General features: G+C 53.5%; 1 protein-coding gene across 1 annotated transcript in view; it reads right to left on the bottom strand.

The window, feature by feature from the left end:
- The window catches only part of LOC116743977 (bone morphogenetic protein 8B-like), a 35,670-nt gene extending 15,743 nt beyond the window's left edge, over positions 1 to 19,927 (bottom strand). The window contains exons 1-3 of the mRNA XM_032613234.1: positions 19,591 to 19,927; positions 2,074 to 2,263; positions 1,486 to 1,634 (exon numbers count right to left, since the gene is read on the bottom strand). Of these exons, the coding sequence (XP_032469125.1) occupies positions 1,486 to 1,634; positions 2,074 to 2,263; positions 19,591 to 19,927 (676 nt within the window). The remainder of the gene's footprint in view (positions 1 to 1,485; positions 1,635 to 2,073; positions 2,264 to 19,590) is intronic.
- Positions 19,928 to 21,501: the final 1,574 nt, after the last annotated feature.

Here is a 21,501-nt window from a genome sequence, read left to right as displayed (position 1 = left end):
AGGCGGGACCGGTCCGGACCGTCAGGCGGGACTGGAGGGATCTGGGGACTGGCGCACGGAGGCCCCGAGTCGACGTCCCTCCGGGGAAGCCTGGGCGCCGTCTCCTTCCTCTTCATCGTCACCCTTCCTCCCCGGCGCGTTACTCCCGTCCCCCTGCCCCCAGATCCACCTGCACGTCAGCGGTTCCCACACCTGTGTCCCCAGCACGTACTGTCCTGGAACCACATTTGTCACAACTAATCAACCAATACTGGTATCTTATTATTTACTAAACATCACGATCTACTCAGATTTCAGTAGTTTTCTCCAGCGTCCTTTTTCCAGGATCCCACCCAGGGTCCCACATTGGCATATAGTCATCACAACTCCTTAGGCACCTCTGGGCTGTTACAATTTCTCAGACCTCCCGTGTTTTTTTATGACCTTGGCAGTTTTGAGAAGTACCGGTCAGGCAGGTGTTCTGTAGAATGCCCTTCAGTTTCAGGTCGTCTGATGTTTTTCTCATGGTGAGACTGGGGTTCCGGGTTTTGGGGACGAAGACCATGGAGGTGAAGTGCTGTTCCCACTCCGTCAGATCAAGGGTGTCTGGGAGCTACATGACGTGTTCATGGGAGCCTGAGCACCCAGCTGAGGGGTGCCGCTCAGGTTGCCCCTGCAAAGGTACTGCCCCAGCCCACAGCATACTTTGGGAAGCAAGTCTATAAGCGCAGCCCACACTGAAGGAGGGGGAGAGATGCTACACCCCCTTGAGGGGGAGTGTCTCAGAGGGTTGTTTTATAGAACGCTGAATCAGATCCTGTCCCCCTCCACTGCTATTAAATAAGATGACATTTATTTCAGAGTTACTGTTTTGCCCACTTCTCTCAGCCTCCTCACAGCCGTTGCCTAGCCCTCTGTGTTCCAGCTGTGGTGGCCCCCGCTGTACTGCAGACACACCAACCCTGGGCCCACCAGGAGGCTCTGCCCCAAACACCTGCTAAATGAATGAAGGTGTGAATCCTCATTCTACAGATGAGGAAACCGAGGCTTAGGAAGGTAAGTAACCTGCCAAGGTCACCGAGTTAGAAGGCTGCAGAGCTGAGATTCACACCCAGGCCTCTGCCTCAGAGCCTGAGGGTGTGAGCGCTTCCCCTCGCCCAGCCCAGGACGGAAACTCCTGGTGCAGAAGGCAGCTCTGTAGAGTAGAAAGAATCTCCCATTTCTTGGGGAGGGAAAACGTGGACTCACTCTGAGCAACACAGCTGTTGGTCCTGCAGAAGGAGAGGAGGGACTCTCGGCTGGTAGGGGGTCTCCTGCTGTCCTGCACTGCGGAAACCTCACTCTCTACGCACTGAGCCCCCGCGTAGGGGTGGAGGTATCCCCCAGCAGCACAGGTGGAAAAGGCCAGGCCTCCAGGGCCCCGTGAGGGGCTCGAGCTGCACCTGCCGCCAGCAGCTTCCTCGGAGGAGCCCCCAGGGTAAGGTTCGCTGCTGACCCGAGTCTTACCATCATCTGTTTCCACATAGAGGCGGAGTCCCAGGTCCTTGTTACGGTTCAAGAGCCAGCGGTCACTGGCTGCTGTCACGTCCAACACCAGCCAGCCCTCGTCCCCAGATCGGAGCGTCTGAAGATCCAAAAAGAACAAGTCAGACTCCCTGTGGACACGAAAGAACAATTAACTGAGGGCCGGCACAGCTGCCTATGTGTTTCCAGTGCCCTCCTGGGGGACCATTAGTGTGGCATCTACCCCGCCTGGCTCTGACCTGGGTGCCTTACATGCCTTTTCTCACTGCGGCTACTGTACAAAGGTGTTACTGTGCCCGTGTACAGATGCGGAAACTGAGGCTCAGGAGCTCAGTGACCTGCCCATGTCCCACAGCTCGGACAGTAGGGTGGGGACTTGAATCCAGGACTGATGCTGGGCCTCTCCCCACGGTGACATGAGGCCTCGGGCCAACCATCTTTGTCCTTTGAGGGTGGGCTGCCCAGGAAGCTCCCCTTCTGTCCTCTGGGAAATGCACCCCCTGGCACCCAGGGCTGGGCCGGACCCTCCGACAGAGGCTTGAGTGGGCCCGTGGGGCTCAGGGCAGGCACCTGTTGGACTTCTCCAGGACCACCTCGAACATGCTGACGTGGAGGGTCCAGTTGAGCAGGTGGGTACTGGGCAGCTTGTAAATCCGGAGCTCCGCGGCCGTGACGGCCTCCCCCGCCGGGATCTGGGTCAGGTCAAAGCGGAACTCCTTCCACTGGGGCTCCTGGTGGCCCAGGGTGCGGTCCCGCTCCACTGCAAGACAAAGTGGGACTGGCCGTCACTTGTGGTTCCAGCTCGGGCTCCGGGGTGGGCAGGGCCGGGTGGGACCTGGGGGCCCGGGCAGTCTGGGTGGGACCGCTCCCTCCTCGAGAACAGGCTTGTCCCAGCTCTGCCTCCTGGGTGCCGAGAGGGCTCGGGGAGCTGTGTCGTGAGGCGCCTGGCACGGCACCTGGCACACGGCGGTGCCACAAGGGCAGTGTCCATGTCTGGTCCGCAAGCCCCAAACCCAGCTTGCCCCGCTCAGCACCCTGCTGGCTCTGGGACCCACAGATGGGGCACAGGACAGGTCCCTCCTCTGGGGAGATGGACATCAGACCCAAGGCAGGAAAGCGCCACGGTGGCAGCAGGGACATGGCTGAGTGCACTTGGGCAGGACGGGGCTCCCGGAGTCAGCCGGTATGTGGATGGGAGTTGAGGGGAGAGAGGGCTTTGGAGCTGGGCCTTGAGGGGTGAGAGTGAATTTGCCACGATGTCAAGGGAGAAGGATGCTGCAGAGGCAGGGTCCAGCCTGAGCAAAGGCCTAGAGCCAAGGAACGACAGCACCGGCAGGGAAAACAGCAGCCATAAAGCCCAGCAAAGGGTGAAAGGACGGCAGGACCCTCTTTGGAACAAGGGGAAGCAGGAAGGGGGGCCGGAGGGAGACACGGAAAGAACCAGGAAGAGGCGAGGTAGGATGACAGCTCCTGGAGATGCTGGGTCAAGTGCTGGGGAAGCTGGAGGGTCCCACGGCATGATCTGAGCAGGCTTCCCAGAGGAGGTGACACCTGAACTGGCCTTGAAGGATGGGACTGAGTCTTAGTAGGTGGATAAGGTGGGGGAGAAGACATTCTAGGCAGAGGTCCTGCACAGGTGTGAGGTGCTAGGGCCGCCCATCATCCTGCAATGTGCGGCTCAGGGCATAAGTCTGGCTGTGGCCTGACTGCGGAGAGCTGGAATTCTGGCCTTGGAGCGTGGGCTGTGCTCTGGCCAGTTGGGGGGTCAGGGCTCTGGGCAGGAAGGGAGTGTGGTTTAAGGGTAGAGTGGAAGCTATGTGTGGAGGCGAGGGTAAAGCCCAGGCTGGAGGGGACCCGAGGCAGGCCAGTGGCAGGGCTGCTCTAACAGTCTGGGCAAGAGACCACAGGAGCAGAATAAACCCCATATTTCCCCAGCTGCCCGGAAATGCCCAGGACGGTATATTTAGAGCGTCTCACTTTAGCCTCCTGTCACTTTCAAACACTAAAAATCTGTATTTCCGCAAAGCAGAGGCGGAAGCCTCCCAGAGCCTTCCCCCAAAACCAACACTGAGATTTTAATTACATGTCTGTGAGTCTGTTTAAAAATTCTCTGACTACTGTACTCAGTGACCACAAGTCACCAGCCTGGTGGTGGAGGTGGATGGGGGACCACTTCCTGTCCTTGCGGTGGAGACCTGGTCCGGTGATGGATGGGCAAACAGCTGTGCTGGGCGGGGCCAGTGGACACATGTTTGGGCAGGAGATGGGCATTTCATCCCCTGACCAGGGAGGAGGGAAAATAGAACCTCCATCATCTGACAGGGTGCTGGACCCGCAGTAAATGCCCAGCCACGAGCCAGGCTGTTCCAGGGGCAGCGTGACACAGGACGGATCCGGGTCCTCCCATACAGGCAGGGCACGGAGGGCAGGGTTCTGGACCTTTGCCGAGTGATGCTCGCCATGAATATCACCACACGAGCCCCCTCCTCCCTACACACTCCCACACAGAGCTTTGGGGACAATTTCCGTGGATTCGGTAACTGCAGAGACCACCTCGGTTACGTGACTGTGTAAGCATCCCTGATCTGCAGGATGAAATAGGTCCAGGCTGTTGGCTGTCACAGGGTGTGGCCCCAAGGATACGGAGGGGTCACTCAGCCATGCCCTGAGCTTGACCCCTCTCAAAGCATTCTTAAGTATGTCTGCCCCCAAGGCACAGTGGGTGACCCTTGGTGGGTCACTGGGAGCCTCTGTCTGCAGGCCTGACACTGACTCATGTTGGATCCAGGACTGAGGGAACAACCACAAACCTGCCAGCTCCTGCGGGCACCAAGCTCTGTGGCCTCCCTCCCTTGCTGACCTGGGGGCCCGCCTGTGCTGAGTCGAGCCCTCTTCACCTGGACTGACCTCAGATCCAAGCTTCTGTCCTGTGGGTTCGTGAAATCGATACATGCCCCCCCCAACCCCCCACCCCTGCCCAATAGTTCCAGCACGGGAAACTGCCTGCCCCAGTGTTCCAGGCAAGCATGAGAGGTGGGACATTTTTAGGAAAATGATTTTCGTCGGAAATTGATAAAACTTCTGGGATGCGTCATTAAACTGGACATTACTGTAAGTAGCCGAAGGAGAGCACTCCATTTCTTTGCTGGAACCACGTGAATGTACAGCTTTTCAGTAGTTGCTTCTGTGGATTAGGGGAAGATGTTTCTCAAAAGCTGGTGTTAAGAAACAGCATTTGTTGGGACCTAGATGTCCCCTACGGTAGTTCCTGGGCTGGCTGCCCCTGCTTTAGCCACTAAAACAGCATTGAGAAGGGTAGATGCTCTGACCTGCAGCTGGGGCTTCTGGTCCCAGCCCTGACCCTGTCAGCAATCAGGTACTTACCCTGGGTGGCCTCAGTCTGCTCATCTGGGAAGTGGGGATCCTAGGATCCTTTCCACATAAGGCTGTGAAAGGGCTTTAAAAAGGACAGGGATCATGGGATAGGAGGGATGGCCATTCCTTAGGGGGTGGGAGGGGTGTTGACCTCTAATTTCCAAACTTAGTTGACATGTCAAAGTAATAACATCCTGCCAGCACCATTGGGAGTTTCATGTGTGAGACTCAAAAGCCATGGAAGAGAAAAGAGAGACATTCAGTTTTCTTCCTCTAAATAAAAGTACGAAATGAAAGATTATATAAAATAAAAATATATCAATGCATCCGAACGGCATTTGGATGGCTTCAAATTGCCTCCTTTCCACCTGCCTGACCTTTCTGAAGACACTTGATCCTGTGGGCCTCGGAATCCACATCTGCAAAGTGTTTGATACAGAGATGAAATTGAAATTAAAGTGTAAGAAGCCCTATCTGCTACCGTGGCCGCACTTGGTGTGGTCCAGCAAAGGCTTCTAACCTATTATTCAGGAGCATTTCCTTTTTGGTGCACATTGGTGTCCAGTTTCCACCTTCCCCTATAACCAAGGTCTGGAATCTCCCAAACATGCCCAGGCCTGGAGAGGCAGCCCTTCAGCAATGCCAGTGGTGCCGTCCACTGTGTTCCAGCTCGGGCACAAAGCAAAAACGGATCCCTTCTTTATGAAAGTGAAGATTCCAAAACATCAGAGCTCAAGGACAGATCACTGCATACAGTCTCCTCTCACTTTATGCACACGTGGAGACAGATCCCAGGAGTCCTGGCTCCCATCTGGGCTCCTTTTCACTGCAGTGGCCCTCCACCGTCCAAGGCTACAAAACAGCATAAGCCCTCCACCTTGGAGTTGGCAGGTCCCTGCTTCCTGCCCCGCTGCTACTGTGGGGTGCTCTGTAGAGGGAGTTTAGGGGAAAGGCCAAGGTCTGCACAATGTGATTTCTTGGGTTTTCCTGGTAAAATTTGCTGCAGGTTGTGGAATTGGGAAGTTCATTCCCGGGTCCCCTGGCAGATTAAGACAGGCTGGGGGGTGCAGGGAAAGGGGTGCTCCCTGCCTGGCCTATGTTCTGGATCCTGGCCATCTAAGTCCTGCCAAGAATCTTCTCTCCGTGGTCGTCCTGGGGGGACTGCTGAGTCTGAAGCAAGAGGATAGTAAATTACTCCCCCTCTCTGCAGAATCTGGTGGTATCTGCCAGGTATCTTCACTGTAATGTCATTATTTTTCTTTTGGAAATAATAACTATCTGTAGGGAGAGATTTTGAGATTTGCACGTATATTTCTCCTCAAACTTTTGCCCACTAATTTGAGCAATTATTACTGTCATGTCTGCAATAGTGATTTTCTATTTCCTTCTTTCCCTCGACTTTTATTAACTGGAATTCTTTTGAAAGGAAGACTTGCCCTTCTTCCCATAATTATTGTTATTTATTTATATCATTATGGGTTCACGGATATTTCATTTATTCTGCAGGTTATAATCTAATACAATTGCTGCTCAGATTGTTCTAGCTTTGCCCATTGGGAGCACCTTTGGGTTGGCCCCTTGTCCCTTTGACATGCCCCCCCCCCATCCTTTTTTTGAGTACTTCCTAATTGTCTGGCACCACCAGATGCTCCAGGCCCATCTTTTGATTTCCCATTCCCCGCCACTGACATCAGTCACTTCTCCAAGGAGCTCTGGTTCATTTCATTTACCATTTATAAAATGGGGATTTAAACACCAAGCTCTGAGCACAGGGTGTGCTCATTAAAATAAAGTGTCATGCTTTTAGGCGCTCTCAGTGGACAGAGCTAGGAAATATATGTGTGTATACTAACCCAGGCATAAACACACATCTGTATTTATTTCTATTTTTTCTGGATATAACTATTTTAAAAATTGGAGTTATACCTTTAGTTCCAGTTCAGTGTGGGGTTACTTTATTTTTTTAAAAAATCAATTTAGGGCTTCCCTGGTGGCGCAGTGGTTGAGAATCTGCCTGCCAATGCAGGGGACACGGGTTCGAGTCCTGGTCTGGGAAGATCCCACATGCCGCGGAGCAACTAGGCCCGTGAGCCACAACTACTGAGCCTGCGCATCTGGAGCTTGTGCTCCACAACAAGAGAGGCCGCGACAGTGAGAGGCCCACGCACCGCGATGAAGAGTGGCTCCCGCTCCCTGCAACTAGAGAAAGCCCACGCACAGAATCGAAGACCCAACATAGCCATAAATAAATAAATAAATATTTTAAAAAAAAAAAAAAAAAAAGCTAACAGGTTAAAAAAAAAAAAAAAATCAATTTATTTATTTTTGGCTGCATTGTGTCTTCCTTCCTGCACGTGGGCTTTCTCTAGTTACAGTGAGTGGGGGCTACTCTTCATTGCAGGGTGCGTGGGCTTCTCATTCTTGTGGCTCCTTTGTTATGGGGCACAGGCTCTAGATGCACGGGCTTCAGTAGTTGTGGCATGCGGTCTCAGTAGATGTGGCTCATGGGCTTTAGAGCGCAGGCTCAGTAGTTGTGGCGCACAGGCTTAGCTGCTCCATGGCATGTGGGATCTTCCCGGATCAGGGCTCAAACCCGTGTCCCCTGCATTGGCAGGTGGATTCCCAACCACTGTGCCACCAAGGAAGCCCTCAGTGTGGGGTTACTTTAGATGTGGTACTTTGGAAAAATCTTTCCAGAAAGACACTCTAAGACTGGATCACGCACTCGTGCATTGCTGGCAGGAACGCAAAATGGCATAATCCCTATGGAGCGGAATCCGGCAATATCTAGCAAAATTATACATGTTTTGACCCAAACATCTCATTTCTAAGAAATTGTCCCAAAGACACACTCACAAAAATACAAAAAGATGTACATACAAGACTATTTGTTATGACCCAATTTTGTAACTTGTTACAGAAAAAGACTGGAAACAACCCAAATGTCTATCAACAGAAGATGGAATAAGTGAACCACAGTACCTCTTCATGATGGGGTGCTAAACAGCTGTAAATTAGAACAAAGAGATCATCTATATTCTGCAATAAAGTGATCTCCAGGAGACAGTTTTCTTAAAGAGAGCTAAAGTGGGGCTTCCCTGGTGGTGCAGTGGTTGAGAGTCCGCCTGCCGATTCAGGGGACACGAGTTCGTGCCCCGGTCCGGGAAGATCCCACATGCCGCGGAGCGGCTGGGCCCGTGAGCCGTGGCCGCTGAGCCTGTGCGTCCGGAGCCTGTGCTCCACAATGGGAGAGGCCACAACAGTGAGAGGCCCGCGTACCGCAAAAAAAAAAAAGAGAGCTAAGGTGAACAGTACAGATAATATACCTTTTATCTAAGAACAGATCAAAATACAAATATTATAAAAATGCATACACATCATAGGTACGTATATATGTAATTGTATTTTTAAAACGGAGATAAACTACAAACTAATAAATTAATTAAAAAATAGTTGGAGTGGGTGAAATAGGTGAAGGGGATTAAGAGATACAAATCTGCAGTTATTATAATAAATAAGTCATGGGGTGTAATATACAGCATAAAGAATACGGTCAATAATATTGTAATAACTTTGTATGGGGACAGATGGTTCCTAGACTTACAGGGATCATTTCATAATGTGTGCACATGTCAAATCACTATGTAGTATACTTGAAACTAACATAATATTGTATGTCAACTATATTTCAACTTAAAAAATGTAGTTATCTTTTGCTGGAGGAAGAGAACAGAGACAGAGTGTAGGAGACAGGCATGGAAGCCAGGCCTCTCTGAATGTCCCTTGCTTTGTAAATTTTGTAAATATTTCACATAAGTATAAAACAAGAATAATTCAAAATACAAAAGCAAAGAGTAATACCTAAGACTAAAATGCAGAATAAAGTAAATAAATGGTGGGTATATTGAGTTGGTGGCTTACCCACACAGTGAGGAATTATTTCAAGTCATTTTCAAACAGAGTAATTTGACTGTAAATCCCTAGTGGGATAGCTTAAGGACAAAATAAACTAAAAATAAATCTTAATTTTTCAGTAATCGTATTGCTATGATGACGTTATTCTACACCTATTACACGTGTAGGATATGTTTGATTATCATATTAATGTTGTTAGGACCAAATTATTCAGTGCAAAAGAAAATAGAAATATAAAATATAAAAAAAAGAATTTAAGTAAGTCTATAATCCTAAGCTTGAATTGGAAATATTAGTTTGAGGGATAGATTGGGAGTTTGGGATTGACATATACACACTGCTATATTTAAAATAGATAACCAACAAGGACCTACTGTATAGCACAGGGAACTCTGCTCAATATTCTGTAATAATTTAAATGGGAAAAGAACTTGAAAAAGAATAGACACGTGTATGCATAACTGAATCACTTTGCTGTACACCTGACAATATTGTTAATCACCTATACTCCAATATAAAACAAAAATTTAAAAAAAGAAATATTGGGCTTCCCTGGTGGCGCAGTGGTTGAGAGTCCGCCTGCTGATGCAGGGGACACGGGTTCGTGCCCTGGTCCAGGAAGATCCCACATGCCACGGAGTGGCTAGGCCCGTGAGCCATGGCCGCTGAGCCTGCACATCCGGAGCCTGTGCTCCGCAACGGGAGAGGCCACGACAGTGAGAGGCCCACGTAGCGCAAAAAAAAAAAAAGAAATATTTGGGGACTTCCCTCGTGGTCCAGTGGTTAAGAATCCGCCTTCAAATGCAGGGAACGCAGGTTTGATCCTTGGTTGGGGAACTAAGATCCCACATGCTGCGGGGCAACTAAGTTCACTTGCACAACTACTGAGCATGCGGGCCACAAACAGAGGAGCCCGCGCGCCACAGCGGAGGACCCCACATGCCGCAATGAAGATCCCGCGTGGGGCAACTAAGACCTGACGCAGCCAAAGCTAAAATAAATTAATAAATATTAAAAAAAAAAGAAGACGAAATATTAGTTTGGGGAATTCCCTGGTGGTCCAGTGGTTAAGACTCCGCACTTCCAAACTCCACACGGGTTTGATCCCTGATCAGGGAACTGAGATCCTGCATGCTGCCTGGCGTGGCCAAAAAATAATAATTTTTTTAAAAAAGGAAATATTTGTTTGAACTCATGATTTTTTTCTCTTAGAAAATACATATTCCCTAGCTCTGTCCACTGAAAAAGCCTAGAAATGGTGGCCAATGAGGGACAGTGGGGAGCTCTAATGCCCCGAGTGTAGTCTTAAATGATCAACTCCACCACAAGGCACCAGGGCTCTTAGAGAAATGACCCATTTCTGACCCAGGGCAGGAAATGCGTAAGCACAGCCTGGAACATCTCATCCCAGAAGGCAAGGAAGCTCCCTGAACCTCCTAGAAGAGAGTTAAAAGTACTCTGAAGCTAACCTGAAGAGGCTTCATAATAGCCATGGAAGGGACAACTTGAGCATCAGAGAGAACTGTAATAGATTGAAAAGTATCACGTATATTAACATCCATTAGGTCATCAGCAGCAACATTGGTCATCTTTGGACAGAATTTCTCAAACTTGGCACTATTGACATTATGGGCCAGATAATTCTTTGCTGTGGATGACTGTACAGTGTACTGTAGAATATTTAGTATCATCCCTGGCCTCTGCACTCTAGATGCCGGTGGCACCACCTTCCCTTCCCCAGCTGTGACAACCAAAAATGTCTCCAGATACTGCCAAATGTCTCCTGGGAGATTGAGAACCACCGCCTTTGCAGAATGTTAGGAATCAATTCACTCTTCTAAACCCTAAATGAGGGAAATAAATAGTCAAGTCTGGAGGAGGAAGAAAAACCAGTCATGTGAAGAGGTGGTGGAAGAGCCTTCCAGGCAGATGGAACCACAAATGCAAAGGCCCTGAATCTTTGAGCAACATCCAGGAGGTCCACAGGGCTGGAATCTAGTGGTCCAGGGTCTAGGTGTCCAAGATGAGGCTGGAGTGAGAAGCAAGGCCAGTTCATGTACAATAAATCCTACTTCTCAGCCTTCAAGAATTCATCACAGTGATTCAAAGAAGTTCTGTGACCTAGGAAGAATTTAATAAAGTTCAACTCTTGCTGATGCTATGACACTTCATGACCCTGTGAGGTGGGTTGGAAGCCACTTGTAGTTTCTTGAAGCCAACAGAGACTCTTGACAGCCAGCTCCATTGAGATACCTGAGTGGTGAGGCATGGGCCCAGCACTGGGGACGCACGATGCCACGGCTGGTTCCACAGGTACCTTCTTTTCTACAAAGCTCCACTTGGGGAAGCAGTCAGAGTGTTTACTTTCTTAACCCCTTATTGTGGCTCTAGGAAAATAAGCAGTCTCAGACCCTCGGCCTTCTCCTCCAGCCTCTGATAAAATGGCCTCCAGATCCCACATTTGCAGAAAGAGCCTGCCGGGGGCACGAGGCAGCCTCCACCACCACGGCCACCATCCATGTTCTGCCTTCCCACGTCTGAGGGCTGCACCCTCCACACAGGCTAGATCTCTAGATGCCACACCCTGTATCCGCCAGCCTGACACCAATAAAGGCTTGGGCTATTTTTGTGCCCTGGACCAAATTTAGAGTCACTGAGACAACCCAAATCTGTCTTGTTTCTGACTAAAATTTATCGTTTCAAAAGACACCCTCTTCTTCCAGTTCAGCATGCCTATTAAGAGAATGGGATCTGCTTCCCTGGTGGTCCAGTGGTTAAGACTACGCGCTTCCACTGCAGGGGGCTTGGGTTCGATCCCTGGTTGGGGAACTAAGATCCCGCATGCTGCACGGCACAGCCAAAAAAAAAAAAAAAAGAAAAACCGAATTTTTTGACAGCCACCTATGGACTGGGAGAAAATATTTGCAAATGATGGGACCAATAAGGGCTTAATTTCCAAAATATATAAACAGCTCATACAATTCAATAACACACACACAAAAAAAGCAACAACCCAATCAAAAAAATGGGAAGAATACCTAAATACACATTTCTCCAAAGAAGACATACATCCAATAGACACATGAAAAAATAATCATCATCACTAATTATTAGAGAAATACAAATCAAAACTACAATGCAGTACCACCTCACACTGGTCAGAATGGCCATCATTAAAAAGTCTACAAATAATAAATGCTGGAGAGGGTGTGGAGAAAAGGGAACCCTCCTGCACTGTTGGTGGGAATGTAAATTGGTGCAGCCACTGTGGAGAACAGTATGGAGATTCCTCAAAAACTAAAAATAGAACTACCATATGATCCAGCAATTCTCTTCTTAGGCATATATCCAGACAAAACTATAATCTGAAAAGATACATGCACCCCTATATTCACAGCAGCACTATTTACAATAGCCAAGACATGGAAACAACCTAAATGTCTATCAACAGATGAACGGATACAGAAGATGAGGTATATATATAAAAAAGAACAAAATAATGTCATTACAGCAACATGGATGGACCTAAACATTATCATACTAAGTGAAGTAAGTCAGAAAGAGAAAGACAAATGCCATATCACTTATACGTTGACTCTAAAATATGACACAAATGAACTTATCTATGACACAGACTCACAGACATAGAGAATAGATTTGTGGTTGCCAAGGGGGCGTGGGGGAGGGAAGGATTGGGAGTTTGGGATTAGCAGATGTAGACTATTATATATAGGATGGATAAACAGCAAGGTCCTACTGTATAGCACAGGGAACTATATTCAACGTCTGTGATAAACTATAATGGAAAAGAATATAAAAAGAATATATATAACTGAATCACTTTGCTGTACAGCAGAAATTACCACAACATTGTAAATCAATTATACTTCAATAAAATTTTTAGAAAGAGAGACAGAATGGCATCTTCTGATCTGACAGTCCTTCCTGCCCTCAAACCCTTCCCCAGCCCTTCAGGGCCCATGGGAGGGTCTTACGCTTGGCTCTGCTGTCCAGCCTCCGCCCCTCACCCACACAGGCTGGCCCTGCCCATCCTCACGGCCTCCTGGGCCTTCTGGTGCAAACACCCTCCCCCTGGAGTCCCTCCTCGAAGCCGCTCTCTCCGGGGTTGCCCCATCCCGCCAAGTATAAAGGCTACTTTCTTCTCGGTCCAGCTGTGAAAGCCCCCTTGCCCGCCTCTGAGCCCACACACATCAGCCTGCCGGTCTCTCCCTGTCCCTGTCCCGGGGGTCCCCGTCCCTGGCTCTTCTGCCCTCTGGACGGTGACCACTTTGAGGACAGAGACTGAACAATGTGGGGTGGAAACGGGAGGCCTCAGCAGTCTGCTCATCCCGGGGGCCCAGAGAGGGGAGGCCCGGCCCCTCATCCCAAGGGCTCCTGGTCCCCAGGACAGCGGCTCAGCATACAGCAGCCAGCCCCTGGGCTGGGGCGTCCTCCTGGTCTGGGAGTGGCTTCCACGTCACCGAGGGTTTCCAACCCAAGCCGCCCATGTTCTCACTTTACTGTGGGACTCGCCTCCGTTCACGGCCCGGCCCCTGAGGTGGAGGACAGGCTCCCTTGGGGCCCCGGAGGCGGATGGGCTGGGCCCGTCTGGCTGGTCCTGCCGGTAACAAGGCCGAGGGGCCCCTCAGACCTAAGGAAACACCCGGGTCTCCGTGGCCCGTGCGGGTGTCGAGTGAGCTGTAGAATCCATCACCCCCACGGTTCTGCCCCTTCAGGGCTTCCTCCCGCCCAGGAATCTCAGCGCTGCGCAGAGCAGGCCCCCTGCTTCACTCCTGGGGGTATTTTTAGTCAGTTCTCATTACTGACTTTTTCAAGAGCTGTTTCCATAAATGGCTCTGTGCTTATAATTACTGGTCCAGGCCTCGGCCGGCTTCAGAGCCCAAATTAAAAGGGAACAACCTGCCCACTGCACCACATCAAGCCCGCCAAGGCCAAACATAGATCCAAGGAGATGTGAGCAAGAAGGATGCGGTTCCTCCAGTTCAAACCCAGGAAAGGCCTGAACTGTGGGGCTTTCCAGAAGGACGTGGTCACGGTGACACATCCCCTCTCTCCCGTGGGGAATGGGTGCCCGTGGGGAATGGGTGCCCGTGAGGAGTGGCGGGTGTCCTCCCACCCTGTGCCTCAGCCCTGGAGGAGCCCCATCAGTGGGCAGGGAGGGTGGGGGACACATTCTTTTGTGGGAGCTGGAAAGGGCTTCGTGGCAACCCTGCGTAGATGGGAAACTGAGGCCCAGAGACTTGCTGGGGGTCATGTGTCAGGTTAGGGGCCCTTCACGTGGACTTGCAGACTTGGAGCCCATATAAAATGAGTGGCCCTGGACTATCTCTGGGTGGCAATTCTGAGATGGGGGGGTCACCTGTTCACAAGATTCTTCCGTCAACAGGTACCTGAGAGGTGGCCTGCTGAGGCCACTGTCCCCCAGGCAGGGCCCTGCGGGGACTCAGGTCCCAGGGGAGGGACAGGGTGATCTGCAAAGACGGGGAGGCTGGCCCTGCTTCTGTGCCACCCGCCAGGCCCAGCCTCCTCCGCCTGGCTCTGGGCACTCCCTGCTTTCCCGCCGCCTTCCTCGTTCCCTCAACTTTGCCAGGCTGCCCTGTGGCCATGCGGGGGCGGGGGGTGCAGTCTGGGGGTTGCCGTGAGACGCATATTTGGCCCCTGTTCTCAGGTTATTCATGGTTTCCTGGGGAGTAGCAGAAAGAGGGGTTAGATGTGCCCCCAGATCAGACAGGCAGAATCCTAAAAGGAATCCAGACGAGCAAGGCTGAGGGCTCTAACCATGGGAGGAGTCTGTCCCTTCGGAGGAGGAGCCGTGGGAGGAGTGAGGCTTATGGAAAACCCTGCCCATCCCTTTTAAAAGAAGAAATGGGGGTGAGTATATTCTATGCAGAGGGTCCAATGTGAGCAAAGGCACGGAAGTCGGACGCAATATATCAGCTCCCATTTATTATTCTCCTACCGTGTGGCAGGCATGAGGCTGGCCTGACTGCATGTTTCACTTAGTCCTACACAACCCTGGGAGGTAGCCCTTATGAACCTTGTTTTAAAGGTGAGGGAATGAGGTGCAGAGACTTTAAAATGAAACTGTGTGATGTCTCACAGCTCCCCAGTGGCAGAGTCAGGATGAAAATCCAGGTTTAATATATCCACAGAGGAATGTGTACAAGCACGTCCAGATAGCTTTATGAACAACCAAAAACTGGAAACAACCCGAATGTCCCTTAATAAGAATGGTTTGCAATGCAAACAACTCACTTATATGAGAACAACATACATAACAAAAGCATGGATGAATTTCAAGAAAATATGTTGTGTGAAAGACTAGACCCAGAGTAGGGAATGTATGATTCCATTCACACGAAGTTCAAGAACAGATCAAAGGAATGTTTCGTGATAGAAATCAGAAAGTGGCTGCCTGAGGAGGCTGGCTGGTAGAAATAGGGTTCCCAGGGGCACTTGTGTTATATGTTGCTCTGTGGTCTGAAGTTTGTACAATGGGCATGCGTTATTTGTAAACCCCAAAGCAATAAAGACACTTTCAAAACAGGATTCTCAGTTTACAACACACATTCAACACAGTCACATTCAGCGGCATGTACTGCACCTAACGATGGCCCCTGGACTCGGGGGAGAGGACACTTCGGTGTAGGACAAGAGCAGAAGATGTGCAGGCAGGGAACTGACCAGCTGTGTGGCCTTGGGAAAACCACCTAGCTTCTCTGAGCCTCACTGTCCTCTTATTAAAGAAAGATGTGACAGTAAATGTGAGATGAGATGAAAGGACAGACAAGGAGGTTCTGGGCATGTGGTCATCCCTGGGTGTCATCTCACACAATCCCTGAACAGCCCCTAGGGTGGGTACCATGAGTATCTCCATTTTACAGAGGAGAAGACTGAGGTTCCTAGAGGTGGACTGAAAATCCAGATCACACTGAGAGTAGTGGGTGGAGTCATGATGCAAATTCTGTTGAGTCCCAGGCCAGAACCCCCAGCCCAGTCCTGCCTGCCCTCCCACTGTCCATCCGCTCCCGGTTTCCAGAGAGAGGCGTCACTGTCTAGACCACGTGACAATCACCTGTGGCTGATGTACTGTTATCTGTCTCTCTCTCCCACTGGAAGGTCAGCTCCACAAGGGGGGACTTAGTTTCATTCCCTGTCATATTCCAGGAACTAGAACAGAGCCTGGCACAGAGCAGGTACTACATGACAATTTGTGGAGTGAATTCAGGAAAATATGCAAGAATTGCCTACTAAAGAACCAAAGAAAGTGACCCCGGGGCTCACGGAGGTGAAGGTCAGGGGGCTGAGCAGGACCCGGGCCAGGTCCCTCGCTCGCACTGAGCCCTGCGTCTCCCGAATCCGACAGCCTCAGCTCATCCCCACCCGTGTCCTCAGCCACCCAGGATCACGGGAGTGAATCAGTCCAGTCCAGGGAAGGGTCAGGACAAAAGTGAAGATGGCCCATCCAGTTCTGACTACACTTCTGCCTGCAGTGCTGTTTGTGCCTCAGTTTCTCACTCTAGAGCATGGGCACCTGGTGCTCCAAGGAGAGGATGCAGAGAAGGGCTCAGGAGGAACATGCAGAGGTGGCCTCTGCTGCCTCATTCCTCCCTCAGGGCTGGCTGGGCCGGCTGAGGCCCTCGGGGGTCCAGCCAGTCACACCGAGCTGGGTGGAGGGATGGGTGGTGGTGTGAGAAGCTGCCTCCGAGGAGCCACAGGGCCGGACAGGAAAGCAGAGGCCCAGAGAAGGGAAGGGATGTGGCTCGGGACGGGCAGGAGTCCACGGCAGGCCCAGGAGGGACAAGAACCTGGGCGCTGCCTCCCAGATCAGGGCCTCCTCCCCTGAGCTCAGGCGGCACCAGGGACAGACTCCGTCCGCACCTCGAGGGCACCGGCCCCGTCACTGTGTCCTGGCCAAGGGGAGCCAAGAGTCCACAGGCGGAGATCGACAGGCAGGCCAGGCAGGGCCCAGCTCTGACTGCAGCCCTGGCCCCCAACACAGGCCCTGTCAGTCATGACACGGCTCCTAAAGCATCTGCTCAAAAGCAGAGGCCTGACCCCTGGACGGCAGGCCCAGGCCTCTGGGTCCTACAGGTGCCACTGACGGTCAGGGGCCCGGCAAGCACCAGGCCCGACTGGCTTCTCAGGAGCTGATGAGGCCAATAGCAGAGGTGGAGCTGGAGCCAACAGGTGTGGGAGCCTCGGCGTGGGTGCTGATGCCACAGCGACTCTGCTATTAGACTCCACGGTGGTTCAGGGGCCGCTGACCTTCAGGGGCCTGGAGCCGGGGCCTCCAAAGGAGGAAACAATCCTGGTAAGTTCTAATCCCCCACATCAGCCTAGGTAATTACCAGTTAAAACTACTCAAACTGAAGGAGTTTTACTAGTGCAATTAGTACGTGAGAATAAAGAAGGCCCTCAGACAGCTGGCTGGACTGCCCACAGGCCAGGCTTCCACTGAACAAAGATCTGCTTGTTAATCCACAGCATCAGAGGCTTTAGATCTTCATGAAACACACAGAGGTGGTGTGGGAAGAAACTGGGATTTGGAATCCACAGCCTGGATTTTGCCATGGACGTGCTGTGTGACCCTGGGTTGGTTATTTAACCTCTCTGAGCCCATGAAATGAGGCTGCTAAAACAGCTTCACAAGTCGCTGCATGGGTGAAATGAGTATTTATAGGACTATGGAACTTCAAATGCTAGTTTTTATTCAAAAACAGATAAAAACACCTTTGGCTGACTTTAAAAATCTGTTTCTGGGTTTCACATGTCTATAAGACATGTGGGGACATTTCCATCACATCCACACCAAGGCTGAGCAGCAGCTGGGAGGGTCTGGTATCAGCACTGACCGGGGCCAGGTTCACCCTAAAAAGGGGGCTGACTTTCTGCCCCTCCCCCTCTATCAACCTATCACACAACAACTCTGAGGATGGATCACTAGGAGCCCCATTTTACAAGCAGAGATCTGAGGCTCAGAGAGGGCAAGGGACTTCCCTAAGATCACAGAGCAGAAGCTGGAGGGCAACCAGCTCCTCCTGAGCTCAGGGTGCTGCTCGACTCACAGCAGCAGCTCCCACCAGGGCTGTGCACCCCTTGCCCCAGGGGATGCTGAGGGAAGAGGGGCATGGGCTAGACGGTGACTCACTCAGATGGACGGCTCCCCTGGAGGCATTCTCAGGGTGACTGCATCCACAGCTCTTCTTGGTCCTGAGCCCGGGGTCAGCTTGCCCCCAGCACGGAGCTCCAGCCTCAGTTCCACATGTGGTCGCCTCTGTCCCAAGTCCCCACCCCTGCCCTCTAACCAGGAAGGTGGCATCTAGAACCCGCCAGCCCAAGTCCTGTGCCTGGCACTGGGCTCTCTGCAGAAGTTAACGGCTGCCTCCTGCTGCTCGCTCCCCAACCTGAGCCCATCACAAGCTCTGGTTTGGGGGAGACGGGCCTCCTTTAGGCAAATGGCTGAAGACCCACAAAACTTACTGTCACTCTGACCCCTGGGTTCCTCTCCCGAAATCCCTCTGAAAGCTCTCTCCACCTTGAAAGCCTGCCCTCCTGACACAGAAACGTCACCTCCTTGAGCACTGGATGGAGGGCCAAACAACTTGGGCTTGTCCTGGCTTGGCCACATAGAGGCCACATTGTCCTGAGCAAGACACTGCCTCTCTGAGCCTCCCTGTCCTCATCTGGGAGATGGGGATGAATGTCATGTTGCTAACAAGGTTGCTGGGAGGGTTAAGAGCGGTGCTGTAGGTGAAGGGAGGCTGGTGACCATGGCAAGGGTCCTCTCACTGCTCTGGGTCCCACAGCTCTCCCCACCTGAGGCTGAGCTGTAGTCCTTGGGTCCCCAGGTCCATCCTAGTGTCTGCCTCAGCCCAGACTCCTGCCCCTCACTGGCCACAGACAGGAGGCAAAGCAGGTGGGGGACATATGTTCATGAATGTAGATTAAAGAGAGTTTAGTAATGGAAAACTTATCTTTGAGAACTTTAAGGGTAAATGGCTCCACGATTTGGAGTATAATTTCTGCAGAGAGGAAAAGCTGGGCTTTACGTGGGAGAACAAAGAGGGTCCAAGCTGCCCATCAGGTCATTCAATAGCCTGGACACTCATTCCATGACAAGCCAAGTCCCGGGTGTGAGCCCAGGGTGACAAGACCACAGTCCCTGCCCCGCTGAGCTCAGAGTCTACTCCTTCCCCACCGTCCCACCCCGCAGCAGCACCCCACCCCTAGGCGGCCCAGGGAAGTGGCTGCTGTGGACTCAGAACATCTGGGTCCTCATCTCTACTCTGGTGCTTTGATGATGTGACCACGGTTTTCCACGCTGAACTTTGTCCCTCTCTTCAGTACCGCCCTTATCAACGTGACAGCATCACAGCCTCTGTTTACTCATCTGCCTCCCTTCCCAGGACCAGACTGTCTTCCTGGCACTGCCCGCATCCACCCAGCACTACATGAATCTTACCATCGGGTGTGTTTGGCCGCGGGTGAATGTACGCCTCTGGGACTCACATCCCTCATGTGTCCCTGCTGGATAAGCAGCTCACCAACCCCCACCCCCCTGAGACTTCACTGCCCTGACCCGGGTGGTTTACCCTCCTGCGGTACCTTGTCCACGACAAGGGGATTCCCCGCTCCCAGCAGGGCGCTCGCCCTGCCCGAGGTGGCGCACACACCCCTGCAGCCCGCGCTCAGCCTCCGAGGGGCCCCTCGGCCAGACGTCCCCAACGCGCCTTCTCGCGGGGTCGCCGCCGCCCACCCCGGGCCCGCTCTCACCCATGTTGACGAAGCTCATGACCAGGTCGGCGCGGCCCAGGCGCCGCTCGGGGGTCCCGCCGTCCTCGTCGTCGTCGCCGGCCATGGCGCGATACAGGTCCAGCATGAAGAGCGGCGCGGACGCGGGCAGCCGGGCGGCGGCGGGCGGCGCGCGGGGCCGGGGCCGCCCGGGCAGCCGGAGCACCGCCAGGATCTCGCGCTGCAGATCGCGGCGCTCGCGCGGGCCCAGGCGCCGTTGCGGGCAGCCGGGCGAGGGGCGCGGGCCAGAGGCGCCGCCGCCGCTCAGCGCGCACAGCGCCAGGCCCAGCAGCCAGAGCCGCCCGGGGCGCGCGGCCATGGCGGGACCCGGGCGGCCTCACCGCGCGCGCATCCGCTCCCGGCCGGGATCGGGGCTGGGGCCGCCCCGACGGCGAGCGGCGGGCCGGGCTTGGGGCCGGCGGGACGGGGCGGGCGTCGCCCGCGAACGCAGCGCGGTCCCTAGAGCGCCCGGCCCGCGGCGCCTGTCGTGGCTCCGGGTAGTCGGATGGGGCCGCACCTCCTCGGGCAAGGGCTCATCCGGGGACCGGGGACCGTCGGCTAGTCTGTCTGTGCCGCCGCGCCAGACAGTCCGGCTGCTGCCGAGGCAGCTCAGCTCAGAGGCGGAGGGCGAGCTCCCGCCGGGCTCCGGGAGGCGCGGACCCTCAGTCTGTGCCGCGCGCCCCGGGCCGAGGTGGCCTCTCTCAGTCCAACTTGCAGCCGTCGGGTCCCGCCCCCTCCGAACTCGACCAATGGGGGCACAGCGGCGGGACCAAGGCCGCGGAACAGACGCCCCAGGAAGGGGCTCTGGATGCCAGGTGTTGGCGACCTGAGATGCGACCCGCTGGTAGGTGTTCGGCGAGGAATCCCTAGCCCAGCCGTCGGGGGCCTCGAGGTCGTCCTGGGCTCCCCTCCCGCCGCTGGCCGCGCTGTCGGGCGGGCGCGGGGACTCGGCCTGGGGACCCAGGATAGCGGAGCGGTTCGGGGAGATCGGACCCTGCCCTCCCGCGGGGCGTGTCCTTGGTCTCCCTGCCCGGGTGGCATCCCAACTCTCGGTCCGGCCCGAGGACTGACCCCGCAGCCCCTCCTGGTGCACGAGTGTCGCTCCAGGACCGGAAATGCCTCCGTCGGGTCTAGAGGTAGAGGGGCCCCGCGGGTGACAGGCAGGCCCGGGAGTGGGGCGCATCCCTCTGCTAGCAGCCGGGCCCGGGTTCCCAGCCACCGCAGCTCCTCGCCGGCCTCTTGGTGCCTTCTCCGCAGTCCCCTTGCGTGCGCCTTTGGGAGCTCTTTCCCGGACACCTGACGCCTGCTCCGTCACTGCTCCTGGCGCGCCCACCCGCCTGGTTTCCGCGCGCTCCCGGCTGGCGCCTCCGGCGGGCCGCCCGGCAGCTCCAGCAGCCGCACTGCCACCGCTAGGTCTGGCTGGGGGCCCTTCGGATCCCGGTGCACGCGGGGTACGCGCACCCGCTTCCCGCCTCCCGCCGGTCAAGGAGCTGTGGTGCCCTTCCTGAGCCTTTGCGCATCTGAATTGTCACGGCCCTCAGCGGCTTGCGAGAGAAGGCTCCTCACGGAAACTCCTCCATTGACTAGCCCCGATTTGCACACCCTGCTCTTCCCTAGGCGCCTTCTCACCGCATTTATTCGTTTATGGTTAAGGCGCCGCGCTGAGAGGAAGAGACACTTAGACTGAGCTCTGAAGGCCGGGAGGAATTGGTTGGGTTGAAGGAAAGGTCAGTGGGAGGAGAATGTTCCAGGCAGAGGAAATAGCTTGTGCGAAGGCGGAGACTCCAAGAAGCACAACAGTGGCAGGTGACAGTGAGCACTGTCCATGTGCCAGCCGTGTTCTGTACCATTTCTTCGTGCTCACACGTTGTCATAGGGTAGATACCTAACCGC

This window comes from Phocoena sinus, chromosome 1 (genome assembly GCF_008692025.1).
Source record: "Phocoena sinus isolate mPhoSin1 chromosome 1, mPhoSin1.pri, whole genome shotgun sequence".
Lineage (NCBI taxonomy): Eukaryota > Metazoa > Chordata > Mammalia > Artiodactyla > Phocoenidae > Phocoena > Phocoena sinus.
The sequence above is the reverse complement of the archived record's forward strand: the minus strand, read 5'-3'. Positions and strand labels throughout refer to the sequence as shown.